The sequence below is a fragment of the Oryx dammah genome, unplaced genomic scaffold, assembly GCF_014754425.2.
Source record: "Oryx dammah isolate SB20612 unplaced genomic scaffold, SCBI_Odam_1.1 HiC_scaffold_29, whole genome shotgun sequence".
NCBI lineage: Eukaryota > Metazoa > Chordata > Mammalia > Artiodactyla > Bovidae > Oryx > Oryx dammah.
Genome location: NW_024070213.1, coordinates 20,760,563 through 20,787,716, shown reverse-complemented (window position 1 = coordinate 20,787,716; position 27,154 = coordinate 20,760,563). Strand labels below are relative to the sequence as shown.

General features: G+C 45.8%; 1 protein-coding gene across 2 annotated transcripts in view; it reads right to left on the bottom strand.

Moving 5' to 3' along the window:
- Nucleotides 1-3,054: 3,054 nt before the first annotated feature.
- Nucleotides 3,055-27,154, bottom strand: part of ETV6 (ETS variant transcription factor 6) — a 285,447-nt gene continuing 261,347 nt past the window's right edge. For both annotated transcript variants that reach the window (XM_040235194.1, XM_040235195.1), the window contains exons 5-8: nucleotides 23,117-23,662; nucleotides 9,271-9,413; nucleotides 7,312-7,412; nucleotides 3,055-3,707 (exon numbers count right to left, since the gene is read on the bottom strand). In XM_040235194.1, coding sequence (XP_040091128.1) covers nucleotides 3,602-3,707; nucleotides 7,312-7,412; nucleotides 9,271-9,413; nucleotides 23,117-23,662 — 896 coding nt within the window. In that variant the 3' untranslated portion in view covers nucleotides 3,055-3,601. The remainder of the gene's footprint in view (nucleotides 3,708-7,311; nucleotides 7,413-9,270; nucleotides 9,414-23,116; nucleotides 23,663-27,154) is intronic.

Sequence of the window (27,154 nt, the reverse complement as noted above, 5' to 3'; positions counted from 1 at the left end):
ACCGAATGCTTGGGCGAAGAAACTGCCCTTTGTTCTTTGAGTGTTTCCCCAAATTTTTATCTTCAGCTTCCTTGGTGGGAATGGGTCAGATTGAGGGATAACCGGGGCTGGATCCCAGTCCTAATTCTGACCCTGGCATGCTGTCTGCTCCTGGGACAAGTCACATGGCCTGACACTCAGATTTCCCTTCTTCAAAAGGAGAGCTAAGGTTTCAAACATATGTTGGATCCTAGGCAGTGAATGGTGGAGGTGGTGGTTACTTGGGCATTTAGGTACATCCTGTCATGGCCTTTTAAGTTTCAGCTAAATCTACATTCTCATCTGGACAAAGTATCAGTGTAGGAAGATAATGGAGCAGAGGGTTCTAAACGTACTGTTGAAAGGAGAGTAATCCATTAGTTGTTACTCCTCATTGCTCATAGGGACATGCCCACCCGCACGCGCCAAAGGATCGTAGGGACATGCCCACCCGCCAAAGGATTCAGAACATCCCTGATGCTACCTCAGGCAAGACAAAGTCACCTGGGGACAGAAAGATCTTAGAGATAACATTACTCCCCTGGAGCCAGTCCAGCCATTTGCCACTGCTTTCTTCTGATGGAAAGGAGACACCCTGGCTACCTCAAGGTGTAGGGAAGAGAAGATGCTAGAGAATTTCAAGTCCAGGCGAGAATGTCCGCCTCGGACACTGCTGGTGGGTAAGGTTGCTCCTGCAGCACTGTTCTGCATCTTCCTTTCCCAGTTTCTCATGCTGCAAGCCAAGAGCTCCCATGATGGCAGCACGGAAGGGCCAACTATTCCGACCATGAACGTACCCTTGATTTGGCCCCGGGTGAGATTTTCATCACCCCTGGTGCTTAGTGTTGAAGTGAGACATTTCATGCTGGAAAGATTCTGCAGGAAGAAGGTGAGCTCTCGGAGGGCAAGGATGGTGCCTGACTCTTGGGTCTCAGTGTCGAGCAGGTGCTCCACCCAAGTTGGCTAAACTGAACCTGCAATCTTTCGGGCCTGCTGTGGACATGCTGTGTCCCTACTGTCAGCATCACTCAAAGATTCCCTCAAAGAACCAATGAGAAGAACCTCTGCCATTAAGGGAATGAACAGAAAACCAGTAACAGTAATATCCAGATGGACAATAAAGACTGGATTGGAGTTGACACCTTCTATTTCTCCAAGTGGCTGATAGTGCCAGCCTATGTCTTACAGACTCTTAGAGGATATTGCTTTAAATACAGAAACCCTAGGGGTAAAGGGGAATTTCCCCTCCACAGTTCAACTGTTAAGATTCTTTGGCCCACAAGAGCCTGAGTCCTTACACCTGGGTGAACGGAGTGAGATGCTCTGATCTCAGGGAAGAGCAGCAACACACCCAGGTCTCTGATGTCACAAGACACAAAAAGCCTCAGTGATGATCCACCCTCTCTCTCCAGCTCTTCAACTCAGTGACTTCCCCAGGTATTTGGCTTAATCTCCCTGTTTGAGAGCCAACATCAGTCACCTTCCAGGCTGGAAGGTTATCCCTGTGTGCTGCTGACACTCTTGAAAGACATCTGTAGCATGCTGGGTTTCATCCCCATTCGAGCAGACTGATCCCAAACCCTTCCTTCATCAGGGGACCCTTGAGCCCACACTGGAGGTCCCTGACCTCACTTCAGGCCCAGCATTCTAGAAGGTGGACTAGAGGGGGAGTGTGCGATGGTGGGAGGAGGCCGGCCACCTCCATGCATCTCTCTGTGGTCGCATAAGAGGCAGTACGTTTCCAGTGTCCTTGAACAACAGTCAATCTGTTTGTCCCCTCCCACTCCCTGCAGGCTGGTGTCCTTGTCGGTAGGGCTGGGGGGTGGCGGAGGGGATGGGAGAATTCCTCCTGCCTGTGTGCCCACAACCCCAGCCTGCCTGGCTCCATCAGAAATGGCTTGAGGACATGCCTGGAGGTCTGCTGGCTTCATCTGCAAGTGCTGCTGAGAGTGCAGACACGTACCCTGGGGGGCCACGAGATGCTCACCCAATGGAGTAGAAGAAGCAGAGAGAAACCAGGAATGGGTGCTTTGTAAGGCAGGTCTAATCTTTCCCAGTAAAAAAAGACCGTACTCCTAATATTGGATTCTGAGCCTGTATTGGAAGAGTTGATTTAAGTGGCTAGAAAAGGAAAAAAAAAATCTAACAAGAGCTTTCTAAAAATATCTGTTATCATCAAAAGTACTAAGAGGTGGCACCTTCCTCATAAGATGTGACTGATCTTACTTTGAGGTGAAAAAGCCACGCACGAGTCCATTTTGAAACACAGCAAGGGAAGAAGGAAAAAGGGAAAAAGTGAGGAATCTGAGGAATTTCCCGTCTGCCCAGGCTTGGCAAACACCACTGACAACTGAGACGACACACTCCTGGATCCTCCCTCTCAAATGCCCTGTGTCCCGTGGGGACCAGGAAACTTAAAAAAAAAATGCTAGGAATTGAGGGCAAAAAAAAATTAAGTGAGGATATGAAACTGACTGCAAGATGGCCTTTGGGATAGAGCAGAGAAGACCCTCTGTAAACTGCTCTGGGATAATCCACACCACCACCAAAGACTTGTCATCTAGTTTCTGGACCATAAGGCTTGTGCTGTCTTTTTTTTTTTTTTTTTTTTGCTCGGCAGCACTTGCAAACTAATCTTATGAAGCTGGGGCTTCCAGATAATCTGGACAGCCTTATGCTTTGGGGAACCACCAAGCCTCATGGTCCTCACAGCCCACTGGGGCTGCTGGTCTCACATGTATCTTTCCAGAGGACTGCAGCATCTCTGGGGCCTCTCCGGCAGGGAGCCAGATGCTGGGATGCTGGACTGATTTTTGTGGTGCCAGCTGCAAAGCACCCAGACCACATATTCCAATGTACAGGTGCTGAAAATTCCCAAGGCTCTCCATGAGGCTGAACTCTGCTGAAAGGGCATCTTAAGTTCAACAGCCAGTGAGGAGGGAGGACAGAGTGGGGACCAGGAAGGGAAGGGAGCCAGAGAGAGAAGAAGAGAGCTCTCCTTTTTCACTTTATCTTTTGTAAGAGCATTTTTTTTTTCTTTTTTCCAGCCAAGACCCAACAGCAATGGGAACAAACTTGATCCACATGGCAGGGTCAAGAGGAACCTGAACCCTTTTGCAAATATTCTCTCTCCTGACCAGCTGGGCTTCTGCACTTTGTGAGATTTGCAAAAAATAGATATATATATATATAACAGATATGCATTTCCATAGGAAAACAGCCTCAGATGTCTTCCCCTATATGAATGATGAAAAGTCAAACTGCATGGTCTTTTTAAAAAAAAAAGAACAAAAACACCATGAAACTAACAATAGGTGGAGGGGGAGGGGAGGAATCACAGACAAGAGATTCCGATCGAGAAGGAACCACGAACGTGAGTCCCAGGCTGGTGCCCTCGGCCAGAATTCCAGCGCCGCCTTTGCTGAGTGGTTTGTCTAAGGTGCTCCGCGGGGTCCCTCGCGCTGGGCGAGAGGAGTGGTACTGCCACATCCATGTCTCTTCTTTGCTGCTTCATCTTGCCCCATCCATCCTGGGGAGGAGGGTGCCCTTGGCTGCTGGCCCACTAAGCTGGGAACCACTTCCTTCAACACTCATCTTCTTGGTATATTTGTTCATCCAGCTCCTGGGACTCAAGGTGCTCCAGACGGTCTGTTCGGCCACTCATGATTTCATCTGGGGTCTTCATAAACCTTTGGGAGAGGAAACGGTGGCATGAAGAGGTTACAGTTCCCTAAAGCTGTCTTCACCTTGAATTCTTTAAAAAAGAGGGGCTCATTACCTTTACGTAGCTGGTGGGCTACTGAACCTGGTCGTTAATGCTAACCTAGCATTTTCTTAGAAAACGATAACCTGGGCTCTCACTACTTGAAAGCTGGCAAAATAACTATAAAAAAGGCTGGGAGGATGGTGAAGAAGATGGAGCAGGCAATGCATTCCTGCACGGCCATCCGAGAGGACCCTGGGAGATATACACCCATCGAATCTAACTTGAAGGATACAATTAAATGCTGGATGGAAAGCTTGGGTAACAGGGCCAGATAGTGGAGCTTTTGGAAATTCGAAAGGCCAAGAGAAAGACATTTTTTCGCATTATCACTGATGCACCCTAAATGCTAGCCATTCACTCCCTTTATTCTGTCTTCCTTGGCAGCTGGGTGCCTGCAGCAAGCCTCATCTTCTTGGTCGCTGGGTTCATTTGGAATTAACATCAGTGGCACATTCTGACCATGACCGTGGTTCAGGAAGGGAGCCTGGGTGCAAACGTTCCATCCTTACGGTAGGAAGGCCCTTTCCACAGCCTACACACCATTCCCTTCCCCTATACTCTGCCCGGTACCATATGACCTGTCTTAGAACAGGCATTTTCTGTCCTCATTCCACATTCAAAAGCCTATGACGACTTGTCAAGGATTCACTCTTTGGCCTGCTCCTTGGGCCTCTCTGTCATCTCAACCCAGGAAACTCCTGCGTTCCACTGTTTACAAGCGTGAACTCTGTTCCAGTCCGGCCAGTCTTTTTTTCTGATGCAAGTCACAGCTCATGCTGACCTCCAAACCTTTAGCTTTGCCTTTGTTTGGAACCTTCTTGACTCCTTCCCCTGTCTGAGACTGACTCATTCTCTGAGCTTGGTCTCACCATCAAAGAGCCGAAAATCTCCAAGTGTCCCTACAACTGAACACTTTACTCAATTACATACCCGGTTCCATACTGAGAAGCCTTCGTTTTGGGGCGAGTCTGGTTTTCGACATTCATTTCCTCAAAAATGACTAATCCCTTATCACAAACAGTGCTCTTCTTTCCTTCTGTCTTATTGAAATCACTACTGGAAGCCTGTGAGCCTTTCACCTCTGACTACTTTTCTGCTCATTATTGCTCATCTTTTCAAGCAGGGTAATCTGCAGCATCTGCAGCCTGTCTTCCTCTTTTATCCTGTAGCTAAAACTTCTCCCTTGACATCTGAAGTCACTAATCACCCCCTCCAGGCTGAGTCCTCAGATGTGCTGTGTCTGACCCTATCTTTGGATGGCTCTTCCATATTAAGTTCCTGATACTTCCCACCAGGCTTGTCCAGAAACATCATTGAAAGCCTCCTGAGGTTATATTAAACTGCTATAAGATGTAACCCTCTACCTTCTAGGAGCTTATGACCTACTTGTGGGGAGGAGTGCACATGTACAGCTATTAAAAACGTAAATCACGGTGTGGCATAGGGCCAAGGGAACTCAAGAGATGATGGAAGAAGATATTTGGGTGTGTTTGAGCCACTGAAGGTGGCCTCATAAAGAGAAGTAGCCCTGAGGTAGACTTGGTGGTTTATATGTTTAAAATGTTAGTGATTTCCATTTCTAACAGAGGGAACCATATTAGTGTTGGAGGGCAGCTGGCAATGTGTATTAAGAATCTAGGTGCCAGGGGAATGGACCAGAGGGAGAGACTGCTGAATCTAGGTGTCAGTTGTGAAGAACAGACATCAGCCTCCACTGCCTGGGAAGCAATAATAATGTGTCTGCCTTGCTTTCCTCTTCCAGGTCTCATGGGAGTACTTGCCATTGGTAGATTCTAACCTGGAACCTGGTGGTAAGGAATCTCAGGAAATGAGGTTCCCAGTCTTCTAGCCCCTGCAACACAGACTGGAGTAGGAACGGAGCCAGTGGACAGTCCAGCACAGGGGGGATTGGGATGTAGGAAGGCTCAAAGATAACTCTGGTGTAAAGGCTGGTTGCTTAAACAATGGTGATGCCACTGCTGATGTAACAGGAATTCTGAGGGTAGGGGGATGTCCAGTATAGGAAGAAGGCTGGTCTTGAACATTTCATGTCTGAGATACTAATGTGATATTTAAGTGGATCTTTCTTACAAGAAGCTCTTGAACATTAATCACTTCCTGATCAGAGACTTACTCATACATCTTTTGTTACCCGAATGTTATTGATTGGAGTGTTTCAGTACTTCAATTCCATAACAAATTCGATTCTGTAAAAATCCCCTGGTCAATAATGTGTTAAGATTTAGAATTCCAGGGAGATTTTACAGCTGCATGTAGAGACTTGAGAGCCCCATCATGGAGGTGATAACTAAGCTGTGTCATGGGATCCATTCATCCAGGAAACTAGTATAGCGTGGGAGGAACAGAAGCCAAGGACTGAGTTTAGGGTGGAGGATGAAGAGAAGGCATCAGCAGAGCCAGAGAACGGAGGGTTCTTTTTTGCATTTTATTCTGTTTCCAGCTCTTGAAAAGCCTTCTCTGTTTCTTTTGAAGATCACAATTATTTTTACTGCCCCTAAGTTACCATGCCTTCCCAGCACTCACACCCAGGTTCTCTGCTCTTCTGGATAATTATCCCAGTGAGCTCATGCACTCATAGTGTCATTCCGTCTCTTTCTACCCCAATCCACATCTCAAGCCCCATCTGTAACTCTCTTCTGTCCCACTTGCCAAAACCCAGAACCTAAGGTCTGGGGCCCACCTTCTCCTCAGTTTCACGTGGTCTCAACACATCAATTACCACCAGGGTCAGAGGGCTATGTCTTCCTCTCCTGATTGGTCCCTTAGATACCTTCTTCTCCCTCTTCTAACTGTATGTGATTCCCTGGGAATCACAATCTATGGTGGTAGGTTAAGTGGTTAGAACTTGTAAGCTAGGAGCAATTCTGGAAAGAGGAATGTCTAGTCCAGCAGCTTGCAGATATTTACAATGCATTGTCATAAATATATTTTACACTATGACTCATCACACACGTGCTCACATACACATCCGACTACCCCAGAAACACAATTTTCATGAATCCACACTCTTAATTCATATGACACAGTCTGATATTTTCAACTCTATCCTTTCGTATTCAGTTCTGTTCTATTTCATTAAAAAAACAAAAAACTGATTCATTAAATCTGTTTTATGACTCACTAACAGGTCATGACAAACACCGGTCCAGTGTTGGCAACCTAGAGGTCGAGGTTTGTTTAGTCCCTTTCTTTGCCATTACCTCCTCTGATTGCTCCCTTTAACTATATTGGATATAAATGCCAGATAATACTGTTTGATCACTGCATTATTTTAAAGGTGAGTCAGACTGTTGATTTACTTTTGGCTTTCTTCTAGGACAGAGATAAACAAAAAAAAATTTTTTTTTTTAATTCTAACCAACCAGCAACCTTGTCTCCAGTGAGCAGCAGTGATGGCTTTGAGGATCAGATAGGCAGGTAGAGACCTCAACAGTCTCCCTCCTCTGTCTTATTTCAAGAAAACAATATCCTCCCAGAAGAAGGAAAGGAGAAAAAGGAAGTGCTACCTGAACAAAAGCCTTTGTCCCGGCTCCTTCCTGATAATGTTTAGTTTGTAGTAGTGGCGCAGGGCTCTGGACATTTTCTCATAGGTCATGTTTGTTCTGTTCTGTTTGTTCAAAGGAGGAAGAGAGAGAAAAAAAAAAGCACAAAGACACAATGAAATGAGCCTCAGAAATAGGCGCTGGAGGAGTTATTCACATCCAGCTCCACAGGGTGCTCCCGTGACCCAGCCAGGCCCACCCCGGGCTTTGTCCCACGTGTTCCTGGCCGGGGTCTCTCCTAAGGTGAGTGCAGCCAACAAAGCACATCCCGCCTCGGCCTCCCCGACTTCCTCTCCCAGGACCACGCTCTGTCGTGCCCGAGGAATTTCCTGCGGGTCCCCCTATCTGGGGTCATCCTTCACCTTCTGACCCACAGAGAATTTCTCTTCCTTTTGCCCTTTTTAAAAGAGAAAAAACAACACACAAAAAAGTGACCTTTCTCAAACTTGTGCTTCTCGTTTGTCATTTTAAGGAAGAGATTTTTTTTTGTTTAAATTCCTGTTGTGGAAGCAAGAATAGAGCGGTCCCGAGCCCTGGGGCAAGGGCACCCTGTAGGAGCTGTGGAGCGATTTTTCTCAGTGACTCACGGGATGGAGGGTGTCCGTGGGGCCTGGCCATATTTGGTCATGGCCTCTGGCAGGGTCTCCTTAGCGGGGCCAGAGCACGGGCTGCCTGCCGTCCGGGAAACTGCAGCTGGGGCAGAGCTCGGCAGGGGCCCGCTGGGCCCTCCTCTTTGGCTGATCTGGAGCGGGGCCTTCATGGTCTCTTGTTAGCTCTGTCCCGTGTCAATCTGCCTGTGGCCAGGCCTGGATCTTGGTGACTTTTTTTTAAGTAGGAATACTGATTTATCTCAATTTTTTTTTTTTTTTAAAACAGGGGAACTCTTTTATTTTACTGTGATAAGATCACCAAACAAGAGATCTATCCTCTTAAAGTTTTAAGTGGGTAATACAGCACTTAATACACTGTATTATATATAGGTACACTGTTGTACAGCAGACTCTAGAACTTACTCATCTTGATTAATGGAAGCTTTCTGTCCACTGGTTGGTAACTCCCCATGTCTCCCCCCCTTCCCAACCCCTGGCAACACCAGTCCACTCTTGGACTCAGTGAAATTTGTCTATTTTAGATCTAACTTCATTTAAGTGAAATCAGACAGTATTTGTCTTTCTGTGACTGGCTTATTTCACTCAGCATCCTGTCCTCAAGGTTCATCCACGTTGCCACATGCAGCCAAATCTCTTATAAAAGCGTAATAATACTCCATTGTGTGTATATAGCTCGATTTCATTATCCGTTCATCTATCCGTGATGTTGAGGTTGTTTTGCCCACCTTTTACATCTATGTACTTTAACGATTTTCTTTTTTAACTATAAAAGACTAAATCTTTTAAATTCTAGTCCCTCTTCCCAAGCTGGAAAAACTGTGGGGCAGTCAGAATTCCTGCAGGGTTTGCTTTTCAGGGAGATGTTTCACAGTCAGAGGAGAAGGATTTTCTGTGTTGAACCGGACTTTAGTGACCATGGGAGTGTCTAATGGAGTGGAACAGAAGCGACACCTCCCAAAGGCCCCTCGTGAGTTACAAAGTGCCGCAGTGCATCTCTGGTCCCCAGCTCTTAATGCTGGCGTGGGCAGCAGCAGACCAGGCCGTGATGGGGGCATGATGGGTACTCATCGCGAGGCCGATCAGACTGGGAGATGCTGAGTTAACTGCAGCCTGGCACAGGACACACGGAAAGGGGCATCTTTAATTACTTCCTTCCCCTTGCAACTGTCTTAATTGTTTGTCCAGTGAGGAATAAACTGAATAATTACAGGCTGACTTAGGAAGCAGAAGACAGACAATTACCCTCCAACCCAGGGACAAAAACTGGATTTGGGCCCTAGTTTATGGAACAAATGTCTGATGCTCTTTTTACCTTATGGTTTCCCCACAGTCGAGCCAGTCCATTGGGATCCACTATCCGGAATATTTTGGATTCTTTGTCCTCCCATCGGATGAAGTTTTCGTACCGGCTGTCAGAAAGCAATTGATAGACGTAATCCCAAAGCAGTCTACAGTCTACAGAGGAAAAGGGCAAGAAAACACTGTTGACAAGGCTGCTTGTAAGTATGAAGAGCAAGAATCAAGAAAATAATCGAGGAACCACTTTTGCCTTCTTTGGATTGAGTCCAACCTCCTTGTTTTGGGAATTCCTTGGCAGTCCAGTGGTTAGGACTCTGCGCTTTCCCTGCCGAGGGTCTGGGTTCAATCCCGCAAGCCAAAACAAAATCAAAACTTTTATCAAGGCACAGAGAGACCTGGGAGATGGCGACCTTTGACCTGTGGAGGCCTTCGAGACCATCCTGGCCCAGACCCTCCCTCCCCGCAACCTCAGATGAGGACACAGCAACCTTGAAAGAGGAAAGAACTGGTCATGACCCATGATTTGAATTGGAGTAGAGCCCACAGGAGGGAAAGAACAAGCTCTAACAGGAAATGAATCGGTTCTGAAAAGGGGCTGAAGACAGGCTGGCAGGTAAAAGGGCAGAGAGTGCCCTCGTGTTCCAGAGAGGGTGGTGTGGTGTCAGGGTGGGGTGGAATGTCTTTGGTGGGGGGACAGTGAACAGATGGAGATGTGATGACTGAGGTTGGCTGTGGGAAAGGAAGACCCATGTGGTTTAAGAAAACAGTCACCTTAGAGCTACTTTGGAAGTTAATCGTTTTATTATAATGGGATCAGGGTAGAAAGGAACCCAGGGCAAAAAAAAAAAAAAAAAATCCGTTTCTCCATGTGCAGAATGATGTTGGATCACTTGGTCAGGCAACATATCTTCTTTAGCACAGGCCAGGTGCTGGGCTAGGCCTTGCCTTTTGGCTACGGGCTGGCAAATTCTACAAGAAGAGGCAGATTGCAACTCCTTGACCTTGTTCTAGCGCTTACTGGATTAGTGCCAGACAGGCTGTGGCCTGCTCCCCTGGCACAGCCTTGACAGGAGGATGGAGACAGATGTGGACTTTGTGGCTCCAGCTGACGCAGGACCAGCCTTGGGATGAGAGTCAGAAACTCACGTTCCCAGGTGTGCACTGCTGTTTTGGGGAGCACTGGCCAGCATGGCTGGTCGTAAATGAGCAATTATCGGACACAGTACATATGTTCTTCACTTTACCAGCGTTATTTCTAACCCTCACTCGGCGCGCCACCTCCTTCCTAATCCTCTTGGGCCCCAGGTCACAAGAGGATCTGAACTCTGGGGCTTCTGTATGGCCAGGAGCTACTTCCTGATAACAGGTGAGGCCTGGCACACCTGGGCAGGGGGAGCATCTAATCTTGACTTGGGCTATCTCAGAGCCAACGCATTCACTCCCAGAGCACAAAACACACCCTCCTTGGGCACACGTTTACAGGAGAAATCGAGTCAGGTCGCACTGGGCAAGCGTTTTAAATCTCCCTGGGGTTCCTCCTTCATGAAAGGGGAGCGACACCAGTGACTCTTTCTGGGACTGCTGTATGAGTGATGCTGCGAGTGAAGGAGACAGTAAGGAGTGTCACGATGACGCTGCGCGCTGGGTGCTGCTTGCAGGCACGGGCCGTGCGTGCCTCCAGCCACTTGCTTCTGACCCTCAGGACACCTGGTGCAGCCAGCAATGTCGCTATTCCTACTTCATGGCTGAGCAAGCTGGGGCTTAGAGGGTTCGGTCATCTGCTCAAAGGCACAGCTTATGACACAGGTCAGTCTGTGCCACACATCCTGCTGAAAACTGTTCTCAGAGAAGTTGGTTCACAGGTGTCTATTAGTCAAGCTTTAGGACTTTTCCAAGCAAGATGAGTGTGTCCTTTGCGAAACCCAGCTTTCCCTCTGAACAGCAGAAGGAACTGGCACACAGTGCAGCATTTGCCAGGAGGGAAAAGTATGAAAGTGTTAGTTGCTCAGTTGTGTCTGACTCTGTGACCCCCATGGACTGTAGCCTGCCAGGCTCCTCTGTCCATGGGAGTTCTCTAGGCAAGAATCCTGGAAGGGTTGTCATTTCCTTCTCCAGGAGATCTTCCCCACCCATGGATTGAACTGGGCTTCCTGAATTGCAGGCAGATTTTACCATCTGAGCCACTAGGTAAGTATCTTTTAGGCAGCAACTGTGAAACTTAAATTGGACATCCATTAAAATGACAAGATTTTTTTTTATTATTTTTTCTTCAGTTACTTATGCTTTAAATGTCATATCGAAGAAATAGTTGCCTAATCCATGGTCACAAATACTGCTGCCTATGTTTTCTTCTAAGAGTTTTACATTTTCAGTTATCTTTTTTTTTAATTTGGGTGCACTGAGATGCGGAACTTCCCTGACCAGGGATCCAACATAAGCCCCCTGAGTGGAAGCATGGAGTCTTAACCACTGGACCTCCAGGAAGTCTGACCATACATCTTTAGTATCCCTTACTGTATCCTTTTTTCCCCCGATTGATCTGTGTCTAAAATGTAATGTGGAGACTTCTCTGGCAGTCCAGTGGTTAAGAAAGACCCAGGTTCCTTCCCTGATCACGGAAGCTAAGATCCCACACGGCTTGCAGCCAGAAACTCAAAACATAATACAGGAGCAATACTATGTAACAAATCCAATAAAGATTTAAAAAATGGTGCACATTAAAAACAAAAATTAAGTTGACATGTGGCTTCTTGTGTTTCACCAAAGGACCCGTGGTGTCCTTCTTAGAGAATTTTTGGTGTTTGAACCCCACACTTATGAAAGCTGGCCAGCGATCTGTTACCAACCCTGCCTGACACTGTGCTCGTGGTTGCCAGAGGGGGAGCAGAGAGACAGCAAGGGGACCAGTCCCAGCAAGAGGAAGTACCTTGGGAGGTGAGTGCCACACGATCCCAGATTGAGAATAACTGAGCTCCTTTTTAAGGCACTTGTAAAAGGGTGACTTCAGGCAAAGTGGTGAAGTAGGCAGTGTCATTCTCCCTCTCTGCCACCTCCTCGTCTTATATCATTTTTATTATAGGTGAAAGAATAGAGAACTGAAGTGAAAGAGTGAAGTCACTCAGTCGTGTCCGACTCTCTGCAACCCTATGGACTGTAGCCCACCAGGCTCCTCCATCCATGGGATTCTCCAGGCAAGAGTACTGGAGTGGGTTGCCATTTCCTTCTCCAATAGAGAACTGAATTGCAGTTTAATTGTCCAGTTGTGTCTTACCATCAAACAGCAGATGGGTTTTAATTTCCGACAATCTCTTCCAAGTGGAAGCCATCTGACAGAATCAAATATTATCATAAAAAACGCCCTTCCACTAGGAGGAACAAAGGTGGTTTGTGAAGAGCTTCCTTTCCATGTTTCTTGACAGGGTTACAATCTTTTTTACCACCTAGAGGCTTGATGACACCTTTTGGATGCTTGTGGATGGGGAATAAGATTTTCTATAGTGAATCATTTTAATACAGTTTAATAATTGAAAAAAAACTGATTTGGTCATCTTTAGCAGTTTGATAGAAAGAACTTTTTTGCCCACACGAAGGTAAGTGATATATGGGCAGTCCTCTCAACCTTGAGAACTTCCTGGAGCTAAAATGTAAGATGAGTGTTGTCTTGACACCATCTGCTCAAGGATTTTCACTTTCATTGTTTCTGTTGCTTCTCTTTTACTGCCTTATACATTCTATTTCTCATAAAATGGTGACGTGAGAACCAGACCATTTCTCAAAGTAAGGGCTTAACCAGTTCTCGGTACCTACCACGCTGGGTTCTTCAGAGGCATCAAACTGAGAACTTTACATCGTAGATCATTTACTGAAAAAGGTCTAGAATGTGATCTGTGTTTGGTTGGTACCTGGAAGGAAGGGTTTCCCAAGAGAACGGACTTTACCTCTTGAGTTGCAAGACCATTTGTAGCCTGCAAACTTTTCTCTTTCATAAATGTGAAAAGAGCCCCAAACAAGCTGCCAATTGATCATTTTAAATGACATTTAATCCAGCAAAGTCAACTTTAGCCGAGTAATAAAAATATGTTGACATTTAAGACATTGAATTACTTGGTCACTAACAGAGGTAGCAACAGGAATTTTGTAGCACAAAGCAGTTGTTGAAGCTCACAGTATAAGTGGCTTTTATAACACTATTGATTCTTTTGTTGCTTCAGTTAAAATTTATGCCAGATGATGAAAATAACTACCTGACAGTTTTTTTTTCTTTAAAACAAAACAAAACAATTGAAATTCAAAGCCCAATGAGTTATTTTTCTAGACTTTAGTTAAATAAAAAGGCAGATTCTTTTTAATTCCCTGGGTCCTCTGAAGGCTGTTGCCATGGCCCACCAGCTGTTTTTCAGTTTTGTTAAAATCCATCCATGTCTGCACAGATACAATGTTCTTTCGTCATTAATAAAAACACTTACTACTACTATATAACAAAACCCATCAGGCTTTGAAAACAAAGGTTCATCACATCACAAAACACTTGACTAGGCATGTGAAAAATAATCTTATATCACAAAGCATTCATTACTTTTGGGTGCGTGTCTCTTAAACTAAAACCCCCACGTGCCTTGAGAAGGAAGGCCCTGTAAACAAATGTGCACGATTTTGATTCTCTCTTCCACGGGAGGAAGCTTATAAAAGGGTTTAGTGGAGTGAAGTGTTATTTTCCAATTGCAGAAAGAGAGTTCTCTTTCCTGCTGGGTGAGGTACTCTGGGTATTCACAGTTAAAAGGCACTGTCAAAAAGAAAAGGAAAAAAAGAAAAACCCTTTCTGTGGTTAGGGAGAAATATTTTCCCTCCCACGCCTGTCTCTTACCAGAGACTCGTTGTACAAGCTTATTGAGCAGACATTGTAAAAAGATGGGCAGGTCACACATAACCAACATGGTTTCCAAAAAAAAAAAAAAAAACACCAAAAACCATGCTAGACAAAACTGATGTTTAAAAAATCTGAGTGGGCAAGTCAAGCTATTGACCAGGGAATGTTTAATGATGGTGGTTAATTTAAATTTCAGGAAAGCATCTAAGAAAGCAATTTTAGGTTGTCTTAACTGCCCAAATGGAATTTTAAATGAAGGTCTGTAAACTGGAGTTCTGTGGGTATAATCACCAAGAAGGAGGGGCCTAGCGCCCCTGTCTCACTGCTTTCAAATCCTTATGAAAAGCTAACCAATTTATTTCAGGTTGAGCAACATGTAGGTAACACGCAACACAAAAAAGTTGCTTCTCTGCTTTACAGCAATGGTTCTAAACTAGGGGCAAGCTTGCCTGCTGTGGGGGATGGGGGGGCGTTTGACAATGTCTGGGGATAATTTTGGTCATTATATCTGGGGTGGAGGATGCTGTGACAGAGGCCTGGGATGCTGCTAATCTTATACAATATATAGCAAGTCCCCTATATACAAATGAGTTCCATTCCAAGAGTGCATTTGTTTAAGTCCAACACAGTCTAGGTACCCAATTAACACAATCAGCTGTATAGTACTGTACTGTAATAGGTTTATAATACTTTTCACACAAATAGTACATAAAAAATATGAACATTTTTAATATTACAGTATAGTACCTTGAAGGCTTCCCTGGTGGTGCAACGGTAAAGAATCTGCCTGCCAATGCGGGAGATGTGGGTTTCGATCCCTGGGTCAGGAAGATCCCCTGGAGAGGGAAATGGCAACCCACTCCAGTATTCTTGCCTGAGAAATTCCAGGGACAGGAGAGCCTGGTGGGCTATATAGTCCATGGGGTCGCAGGAGAGTCAGACATGACTGAGTACTAACACACGGTATCTTGAAAAGTACAGTAGTACCAGCTACGTCACTGCTGCTTTTATTCTTGCTTCTGGACAGTCCAGGCTTGAATAGAGTACTACTGTACTCTGTACAGTGCTGTACAGCAAAGTACACAAAAGCACAACCACTTTAGAGAATACACGCCAGACATGTGAACTAAAGTGATTAGACATGGGATCCCACGTTTGCATCTTGAAAGCATGCAACTTGGAAGGTTCGTATGTAGGGGACTTACTGTAATGCACAAAAGAATGCCATCCCCCCACCAACAAAGGATTATTTAACCGAAATATCGAGAGTGCCCAGCTTGAGAAACCCTGCTTACAGAAGCATGGGTTTTACACCATTGCAGGGGGTTGGCTGTCTGCAGCTTTTTTTTTTTTTTTTTCTGCCTTGATTCTAGATGGGCCATTACCTAGAAGCAGAAAGCTGATAAATCCAGTGTAGCCAACCCTGTGCTGATACACAGAGATGTGTTTACAGCAGGCAACTGCTTGTGCTCTGCTGTGGCGTAGGGAAACAGAAGCCATATGTGCACAGCAGCCAGCCAGGAGGGGGAGAAGCCGAGGCAGAGAACACAAATCTGTGCTTCCTGGCTTCACTGGAGCAGAGGGACTGCAGCTGCAAACGCTGCTAAACCTTCTCACCTTTGGTGGCAGGAGGTGTGGAGTGAGGCTGGGAAAGGCAGGAATCTGCAATCACGCCTTATAGCTGAGATCAAGCCCCCAGACAGATCGCATTAAGACCTGCCCCTCTCCCTCAAATGTGGTGGCAGTGGGGAATTGGCATCCAGGCACCACTGGGACTAGGGATGCTGTTCCAGAAACACACGCCTTTAAAACAAAGTGGAACCTCTAGTCTCCTCAAGCCCCTTCTCTTATTTCCTACCCCGTTACTGTGCTGGTACTGTGTTAACTTTTTAAAAAGGCCATCCTGAAACTTCCTTCTCTTTTAGGGCTGATTTCTTAGAGGTCCCAATGAAAAGAAAGTGCAGTGACTCAGCTAGAGTGTGTGAAGCCAGGACACTTGGGAGACTCCTGTTGAGGTGCAGTCTGCCAAAGTCTCCAAGGGTCTCCTCAAAATACAGTGGGCAAAGCCTCGGGGGAGGTGAGCAGGAGGGAAGAAGTCAGTCTCCAAGGAACCTAGGGTTCTTTGAAGGTCTGCACATCAGAGGCCAGTATCACTTGGAACAAACGTTCAGACACAAGGCTTTGTTTGGGTCAAGGCCTCCACACCCACTCTGGTGGGCAGTGGTGCTGGCCGTATCCACTGTCTTCCGCTTGTTAAACCCTTGAGCAGAGCAGGGACACTAACTCATAGAAATTAACCTGTTTGTGCTAATATTTGCGTAGTGTTTCTTTAGTGCTCAAGTGCCCAGAAATGGGTATCAGTATCTGCATTATTATCGATAAGGCAACTGGGCTTCAGCAATCTTAAGTACCTCAGCCTGGGAGTCAAAGGCTACATTCTAATCGTGTTGATTCCAGATGTTATATGCTCTTCCCCAGGAATCATCCAAGCAGCCGTGGATGAAGGCCCTCGGTCAGGAGCCAGAGAGGGCTCTGGGTCAGCAGAGGGTTACCTGCCTGAGACAGTGCGGGAGGACATGGCTCTCCCAGCCGGTACTAAATCCCTGAGGCCCCTTGGCTTACTGAGATATCCCATGACCCTGTCCTTTTTTCCAAACACAATATCTACAAATGTGTGTGTGCATACTGCCATACCTTACCACAAAGGCTGCCCTCATCACTTTGATACAATCCATTAAGACTGGCCTTTTAGGAGGTCTTTCTTTCTTCAGGGCTGCTCCTGAAGCAATACAAGTCCATGTGCTTCCTGAGGATGAGCCCCCAGGTGCTGTCCCTGGAGTCTTGGGCTTATCTGATGTCTGATTAGATGATTAGAGGCTCCAGGGTTGAAAGTCTGTGCTTACAGAGCTCATCCAGCCAATAAAACCAGATCAAAAGAGGACAGTGCTCTGTGACAAGTAAGCAATATGGGAGATTCGATGTCTCCTTGATGAGAAACCTTTTGTTTCTGTTAAAAATACAACCTTGAGAGAGAATACATATAGTCTCAGATCCTTTGAGGATCTCAGATTGCCAGGCCAGCATTATCAGAGGGTTGGAAGTGAAGTGCACACGGCCTGGGGGTGGCGTGGGGAGAAATCTGCTTTATCTGCAGTAGAAATCAACTCACCAGTGAGATCCTCGAACCATGAAAAAGCTCACGTTTGCACAGAAAAGCAAGAGATGTCATCACCGACTCAATGAACATGTGTCTGAGCAAACTCAGGGAGATGGTGAAGGACAGGGAAGTCTGGTGTGGTGCAGTCCCTGGGGTCGCAAAGAGTCAGACACAACTGAACAACAATAGCAAAAATTGTGAGGTAAGCATAGGACAAGATGTTCTCTATTTGGATGGTCCATGGACTTTGAACAACCAATTCAGTACAGGCTTCTACAGCCCCCACTTTTGGGGAGCAGATGAATAACTTCGAATGGATTATCAACCACATTGCCAATGAATCTCGCTTCCTTAGCCGACTTTTTGGATTAAGGCCAAGGAAGGGATAAGCAGACAGGAAGTCTGGTAACTCAGGTTTTAGTGGAATTGTAGAAGTTTAAGAAAGCCAAAATGACTTCGGTTTTTTCTTTTAAAACTGAGGTGTCTATGGTTAAAACCAAAGCGGGGAGCTTAGCTTGTCTGATGGCATAAAGTAAGAAGCACATTGCCTTCTGCCAGAAAGGACACCACGTTTGGCATTTAGAGAAGCTTCACCCTATCACCGAGCAAAATGCCTGGCACAGAGAGAGACCTGAGAATTTTGGAATGAGTGAGTGATCTGAACTACACAGTTCAAGTAGGCAGCCCGACACTTTCTGTTCTTCAGCTGTATTTTATGTTAATAATGTTATTGTAAGTACTCTGGGTGGCTCAGCAATCAGCCTGCCATCAGGATTTATCTCCCTCCTTACATCGCTTGCCATTGTTCCCTCCACATGTCTTAGGCATGCCTCATTCTTTGAGGTGTAATTCCTGGAGAGCAACGACGGCATTTTCTATCCTGTGAATCCTCCATACCTATGATTTCAAAGCAGACAGTGCCATAGAACAGGGAGCAGCGGACTCTTTCTGTAAAAGGCCATCTGTAAATATAATATTTCAGGCTTTGCGGGCCGTCCTGTGTCAGCTGTACCTCCTCAACCCCGCCAAAGCAGCCACAGACAATACTAAGTGAATGGGTTTGGCCGTGTGCCAATAAAACTTGACTTACAAAGACAGGCGGTGGCTGACTTGGCCCATAGGCCAGCGTTTCCAGTCCCTGGGCCTAAGGAAACAAATGCGCTGGAAAAAACACTGGATGAAGCTCGAGGCTGAATGCTTGACGTGCCTGAAGCTCAGTTTCTCCATCTGTAAAAGATGCTTCTAGCTTTGAAGTCAATGAGTTGTAAGAATGATTTCCAATATTATACTGAAAACACAGCATCACCCTTGCTACCCTTCTTCAATTTATGGTGCTCACTGCCAGTACCAGTCTTTGGCTATGAAACGCATCAGTGAGACAGACACAGGCCAGTAAAACTTTGGTGGGCTAAGAAAATGCTAGAAGGTGACATATGCTTTCACCTCCCCCCAAGTAATCCTTTCTGCATCGCACATACCACTGGCTCTTTTTTTTAAAAAAAAAAAAAAAAAAAAAAAAACCAGGAGGGAAAGATATATGCACTTATAGCTGATTCACATTATTGTATGGCAGAAACCAAAGCAACATTGTAAAGCAATTCTCCCCTAATTAAAAATAAATTAAAAAACAGAATTCAGGAATCTTCTCATTCTGTCCCACAAATGCCAGCCATTTCAACTTATTAAACTCAGGAACAGTCCTTATTCTTTGAAAAATAAACACCACCTTTCAAAATAAGCTACATGTTCTATTTCAATTGATCTAATTTGTGGTTTGTATTTAAACTGTCAACTACCTCCTAGATGAATATTTACTGAATAATACTGAATCTTTTAGTTTTTCCACCAGGTAAATACCTAAGTAAACTACCACAACTTGCATGCAATCTCTAAAGTGTATGATGCGTCCCAATTTCGGAGAGATAAAAACTGAATTGAAAAATCCATTTTTAACAAACCTGGATTCTGGAGTTTACATTTCTATGTGAAACCTAGAACAAATATACTGGGGCTTATCTTGCTTTGGCGTTTTCTCTATCTGGAATGACCTCTTTTTCCTCTAATCTCTACGTGTTCATACTCTAAGCATTCATCTAAGCCTAGCCAAAAGCCAGCTCCCCATGAAGGCCTCCCGACACCCCTACTCTGACCTCTTACAGCACTTAATGGGAGTCCCTGGAAGGTACCATGAGCTGCAGTTGTAGTCAATTGTCTTCAGCTCTTTCACAACAAAGATTGTGTCTTACAATCTCCTTGAACACCCAACCCCCATGAATGCAGATGAGTGCCATAAACACAGAAGGTGTCCAAAGGCATATGCCCAGGACTATCTGAGTTGACAAGACCTTTTCATCCACATTCACAAGCACTGTTCTTACCCATATCCTCCAGCTACAGTCTCTGTCAGCGTGACACAGCAGCACCTTTGGTGCCCTCTAGGCTCAGATGGCCAGTTCAAGTTCGATGCATGAAGCAGGGAACCCAAAGCTGGTGCTCTGGGACAGCCCAGAGGGATGGGCTGGGGAGGGGGTTCAGGATGGAGGGGACACATGTATACCTGTGGCCAATTCATGTTGATGTACAGCAAAAACCATCACAATATTGTAATTATCTCCTAATTAAAATAAATATAAAAAACGCATAAGGAGCTAAGTTTTCTCACCTAAAAGCTGCTTTATAGAGATCTGAAGGGCTTTTATCACTGTTCAGTAATGAAAGGACTTTACACTGTACGTAAGAATCACTCAATGAATTCGACTGCCAATAACAGAATAAATTCCACAAGGATCTGAGTTGTCCAAGAAGATACCAAAATGGGTTGGAGAGACAGGGAGATCCCAAATGAAACAAAGGAGCCTGGAATTATGATGGGTTCTATTCAGAGGGTCACAGGATTAAGACTAAATATTAGATAATAGATTTCCATCTTCTTTCACCCTTCAGAAACACTGCCTTTTGATTATATTAGCTAATCCTGGATTTGGTCAAATTACTGAACACAGACATATGGCGATTATGAAATCTGGGAATATACCAACAGAGTAGAACAATTTTTAAGACAGCCATATTAAAAAATTTCTAGACCTACTAACCAAGGGAAAAACAGCTCTAAGTCTAAACAATTTAACTTGACACATGGGGCTTATCTTGGATTCCTACAGAGGAGGTGACAAGACAGATGGTGATCAGGAAGTAGGGGGGATGGTGCTAGCGAGGGCCGTCCTGCAGCCACATCATCCAGCCACCGTGGCCTCCACTTCTCTGCCTCAGTCTCCTCCATGGTTTCCCCTGTAAATGATCCCTTCCATATAAAATGAATTCAGCAATGACTAGCTCCTTTTACAGAGCTGTTCTGAGGATTACAAACAAGTAGCAAGTACCCTCAGAAGGTTCAGAACTGCTGTACAAGACAAACAGGGCAGATACAGACAAGAAGGGAATGCCTGGAAAGCTCAGAACAGGTCATTTCTATTATTCACAGGAATACACTGACCGCATGCTTTTCCTCCATCTATCTGGGAAACGCACATGCTTTGCAGAATAAGCAAAGCTACGTTAACCCCTGTTCTTTCTTTTCACAATTTTTTTTTTCTCTCCATCATTAAAAAAACTTTACGTAAAGGTAGATAGAACAATAATGTAAATCTCTATGCATCCAATACCCAGCCATATAGCCCTTGGGTTATAACTAACCTTATTTTACCCACAGAAGGAAATGGCAACCCACTCCAGTATTCCTGCCTGGGAATTCCCATAGACAGAGGAGCCTGGTGGGCTGCGGTCCATGGGATCGCAGAGTTGGACATGACTTAGCGAATGAACCACCACAACTATGCATTCCTCACTTCCAGCCCTGTGGGATGCTTTTGAATCACATTCTAAGCATAGACCATTTCACTTTTCATAGTTTTTTTTTTTTCTTTTTGAAACATATAAGTCACAGCTCTTTGATTTTCTTGATTCAACATTCCTGATGTAACTTATTTATAGTGGTAAAATTGAGGTGCTATCAGAGGTGCCCTTGGGGCCAGAGAAAAATTTAGAAACAAATGACTTCAACAAAAAAGAGATAGCAAGTCAAGACAGAGGTAAAGTAGCCTTAGGACCTGTGTTATCATGATGTTGTGAGCCCTGCTTCATCCTGTGGTTCAGCTGGATCTCAGTCCTACAGCATCAGCTCAAGGAGGAAGGAGAATGTCTCACGCTTCCCTGGACAGTCTGACCTCTCTCCTGCCTCCATGTCTCTCTTGCACTGTTGTTCTTTAGTTGCTAAGTTGTGTCTGACTCTTTGCGACCCCCTGGACTGTAGCCCGCCAGGCTCCTCTATCCATGGGATTTCCCATGCAAGAATACTGGAGTGGGTTGTCATTTTCTCCTCCAGGGGAATCTTCCTGACCTAGGGATCAAACCCATGTCTCCTGTGTCTCCAGCACTGTCAGGCAGATTCTTTACCACTGAGCCACCAGGGAAGCCAGTCTTCCCGTTACTGGACCCATAACCACTTTCAACTTCGACCTATCTTCCTTCCTCAATTCCTCCAGTCAAAATGCTTCTTACTGGGACTTTTCTGGTGGTCCAGTGGCTAAGATTCCACACTCCCAATGCAGGGGGGCCTGGGTTCCATCCCTGGTCGGGGAACTAGATCCCACATGCCACAACTAAGAGTTTGCATTTCACAGCTAAGATCTGGCGCAGTCAAATAAATAAAATATTAAAAACTTTTTACTCGGCACTACATCCACACCACACAATAGGTACTCAATAAATGCTTGTGCTTTGACTGAACGGGGCAGAGGACTTATCTCCTTCTGTCTTATACCTTAGTGGTTTCACACTTGTCTCTCCTCGTAAATTTTAAATCGCAGAGGAAGTAATTGTGTTTAATCAGCTTTGTGTCCTCTACATCCTAATGAGTTTATCTGTACACAGTAAGTGCTCAAAAAGTGTCTCGTGACCAGAGAAGAGCTCTAGGAAAAGCCCTAACTTTGCCAAGAGGTGAGAGGATTATAAAAGCTTCTGGAGAATGACTTCATGTAAATTATGGGCTGCTACTGCTGCTGCTAAGTTGCTTCAGTTGTGTCCGACTCTGTGCGACCCCAGAGACAGCAGCCCACCAGGCTCCCCCGTCCCTGGGATTCTCCAGGCAAAAAACACTGGAGTGGGTTGCCATTTCCTTCTCCACATGAGCAAAAATACAACATGGTGATTTTTTTCACTGGTTTCTCATCTTAGGGAAACAAATTTGGGCTTGTCATCATCAAAGGAAAAGAATTCAGGCGTGGCTTCCTCTGTGCAAATGACCGAACAACACCCTAATCCTACTTTTCTCTCCTGCCTCTTCCCAAGGTGAAGGCTACATGGAGTTACTGCCCAGAGGATGGAAATCCAGGTCTGAATCTGAGACAGAGGTCCTCTGTGCTGTGCCTGCTCATTAATTAGCCACTGGAAACTCCAGGACAGAGCCATTAACATGCTCATAAACCTTTGATTTTAAATGTTTTCGCTTAGCCACAATCCTAATGTGACTCTCCTTGTACGCTGGTCGGAGGACATTTGTTTCTTCACATTTCTGAGGCTCATTAACTCCAGCAGCCCAGCGCCTCATTAACTAGCCCATTTAGGGAATTTCGTCTCCTGCCGGCAAAGCCTCCATCCCCTGGCTTCCAGAGGCTCTGGAGGGCACCTAATTGGGACGGCGTGGGGGCTCCCGGGAGGGCGGGGGGCTCACCCACCTGCTATCAAAGCCTCCCCCCTCCCCCTGGCCTCCCAGAGCCTCTGGAGAGCACCTAATTGGGATGGTGTGCAGGCTTCCGGGAGGGCGGGGGGCTCACCCACCTGCTATCCTCCCGATGGGCACAGCGTGCTCCTCGGGCGGTGAGACGGAGACCATGATGTGGTTCATGTAGGCCAGGTCCTCCCGATGCGAGAGGTTGATGGGCTTCCCTTCCCGGTGCAGCCCGTCCTCGGAGAGCCGCGGCTGCTTGAAATCCACGGAGTGTCGGGGGTTCAGGATCAGAGGGTGCATGATCGGGCTGGGCATCAGCTGGATGACCCGCGTGCCCTCCTGCCGGGGGCTGGAGGGCCTCGGGTGGGGCTCGGATGACGGTGGGCAGTGGTTGTTCTCCATGGGAGACACTGACAGCGGGTAGGGCTCCTGGTGGTTGTTCTCCTGGTGGAGCCTCGGTCCCTGGGCCCTCTCGGCTGGGGAGAGGCGGCGGATCATGTTGTCCAGGGGGGACCGGAGGGGCCGCTGCTCGGGGTCGGGAGAAGGCCGGTGGTTTGTTGTGATGGGCGACCTGGAACGGTGCAACAGTTCAATGGTGGGAGGGTTCTGGTGTACGTTCTCGGCCGACGGCCTCGAGGTCCTCTGGACACCGTTATCTGTAGGGCAGAGGGAAGGACAGTCAGAGACCCCGATGGATGCTCAGGGGAGGGAACCCCACAACAGTCGTAAAGGTGACAAGCATGGAGCACGTGCAGGTGTGGGAAGACCCTTTTCCCCCAGATGAGGGGTCTTTTTCCCTGCTTAAAAAAAATTAAATTGCACATACTTAAAATTCTTTCCCTGCCCCTGGAAAAGCGAAGAATTTCTACCAGTATTCCATTTATCACTTATTCGTGGCTTATAAACACAAGGAAGCCACACACTCATTCTTTATTCATTCTTTATCTTTTTGTTACTTGACTCTTTAGTGTGGTTTTTCAGGGCCCTTGAGGGTCTCTCTCGAGAGGCTTTCACCGACTTACATTTTCATAACCCAATTTTCATATTCTCTGCTTCCAGGAGTTGTTGCTATTAATGATAAAGATGATGAAAATAATAAAGCAATTACTGTATATTCTATGGATTGGATTATATTGTTTAAAATTTATAACACACCCTGGTGACTCAGATGGTAAAGAATCTGCCTGCAATGCAAGAGACCTCAGGTTTGACCCCTGGGTCAGGAAGATTCCCTACAGAAGGGAATGGCAACCCACTCCAGTATTCTTTCCTGGAGAATTCCATGGTCAGAGGAGCCTGGGGGACTACAGTCCACGGAGTCACAACGCATTGGATACAACTGAAGCCACTAACCCTTGGACACAAGTAGAAGATGCTGCCGTTACTCCTGTTTATAACAGGAGAGAAAAATGGAGGCATAAAGAAGGTAAGCAGGGACTTCCCTGGTAGTCCAGTGGTTAAGAATCTGCCTTGCAATGAAGGGGAGAAGGATTCGATCCCTGTCAGGGAACTATGATTCCACATATCACCAGGCAACTAAGCCCGCACGGTCTATAGCCCATGGACCACAAGTTGAGAGCCCGAGCGCCCATGGCAAAAGATCCCACATGATGCAATGAAGATCTTGTGTGCCCCAACTAAGACTGACACAGTGAAATAAACAAATATTCTTAAATAAAAAGTTAAGCAACTTGCCCAAGGTCATTCTATAGCCTTATATGCCCACTAGAGCAGCTACCTCTTTGCTATGTAGAAACTGGGGGCAGCAGAGGGTGGTGTGGGGTCAGGTGGCGGGAGTTGTATCAAACCCTGCTCTGAGCAGGCATAGTGGGCCTGATTTACAATGACAGTCTCGCACTTTAAAGAACATTTAGAATCATGTTGTTTCTGAATGCACAGTCCCTACAAATGGTCAGACAGGTAGAGTGAAGGAGGCAGAGTGGACCCCTGACAATAAATGCCTCCATCCTATCCCACCTGAACGCTCCAGCTGGAGACGTTTGAGCAAAGACAACATCAGCAGTGTACACAGCTCAGTAGCAGAAGTAGCTCCGTGGGCTGGGATGAGGGAGGGACCAGCAAACATATAGCTTTAGGAGGCCCTGTTCTTAACAGGGTCAGAAGTGCAGAAATCTGCCTACAGACACGGAGCTTTCTCCAGAGTCCCCCACTCATCTCAGTGAGGTTTCTCTGGCCACATCTGTTCCCAGAGCTGTTTCACCAAAAGCATGTGTATACCTGCAGGTCCTTGTTCTGGTCAAAGACTTGTCCATGGTTCTAAGTAAAGCAAGACAAAGTCATCTCCTTTCACCATGACATCAGTATCTATATGAAGAACATATAAAGGGGACCTGGGAATCTGATAGGGTTAGCACACAAGAGTCAAAGGTGGTCATTTCTTAAAGTTTAACACAGGGATAACAGGAAAATGGGGACTCCACCAGATCTCACCAGTCATATGAGATGGTGAACAAAAGGAATATTGTTCATGATCATCTGCCTGAAAGCAAAGGGCTTACTTTGTAATCACTATATAACATGCTGCTATGAATTTAAAAGTGCTTAATCATTGGATTGGCTTCCCAGGTGGTTCAGTGGTGGTTCAGCCTGCAACGCAGGAGATGCCAGAAATGCAGGTTTGATCCCTGGGTCAGGAAGATCCCTTGGAGGAGGAAATGGCAAGCCACTCCAATATTCTTCCCTGGAGAATCCCATGGGCAGAGAAGCCTAGCAGGCTACAGTCCATAAAGTCACAAAGAGTTGGACATGGCTAAGCACGCACACAATCATTGGAATAGCTACCAACGGAAGACTGATTTAACACATGAGAGTCTCTAAATGATGAAGGATACACAGCTATAAAACGGAATAAGGAGTACCTTGATATTGTGCTAAGGACCAGTCTCCAGGCTCTATGGTTAGATAAATAAAGTAAGGTGAAGTTCTATGGTATGCTATCATTTCTCTCCTCATAAAGAGGATTCCAGTTTCAATAATGGCAGAGTGACTTGTAGCAGACTAACTTCCCTGTGTGTCTGGATAAAATGTATTTATAAAAGTTATTGAGGGACTTCCTTGGTGGTTCAGTGGTTAAGACTCTGTGCTTCCAGTGCTTTCAATCCCTGGTCAGGGAACTAAGATCCCACATGCTTTGAGGTGTGGCCCAAAAAAAGTTATTGAGGGGACTTTAGTCTTGCAAGAAAGGAAATGTTCAGAGTGAGATCCAACTTTATACAGCTTTCACCCAGACAGTAAAGAATCTGCCTGCAATATGGGAGACCTGGGTTTGATCCCTGGGTTGGGAAGATCCCCTGGAGAAGGGAATATCTACCCACTCAGCAGTATTCTGGCCTGGAGAATTCCATAGACAGAGGATCCTGGTGCACTACAGTCTATGGGGTTGCAAAGAATCGGACATGACTCAGTGACTTTTACTTTTTCAGAGTGACCTCTCCAGTCCATGTAGTCTGGGGCAGCTAGAAAAATAACAGAAAGTTGCTTGAGATGCCAGGGATAGAGTATGAAGCTACCAGAAGGGAGAGGGGATGAAAACCAAAAGCCTGAGAAAATTTCCATAAAGAAGGGAGCCTCAGAAGGAGTAGCCACTAACAGGCACATAAAATTCTCCCAAATCCTTAACATGTGCTCCTGAACAGCAATGTGCAGGGGAAACTCCAAGGAGCTCAATGAAAGGCAACAGCTGTATGGTTTAAAGACATGAGCAGAAATCTCAGCTGCTGGTCACAGTACTAGAGGCAGAGTTCTGAGGTGGAGATCTATCAAGGAAGACTCTGAAAACACCGCAGGCTATTTATTACCGCAGAATGGTCACACCTTTGGAGTAAGGACTAGTGCTTTAGGAAAAAGGGATCTGCTTGAGGACTAAAGGTAAAACTGAAATAGATGTTCCCTAGCCAATTATAAGATCTAGCCTCCACAAAATCAAAGTGATCAGCCAGTTATTTAACTGCCCGGTAGCAGAAAAATCAACACTTTTCAGAGGAATATAACATAATCCAGCATCTCTATAATATGTTATTTATAATATTAAGTATCCACTAAAGATTTCCTAGACATGTAAAGAAACATAAAAATAAGACCCATATTCGAGAGGGAAGGCAGGCAATAGAAAGAGACTCAGATAATCT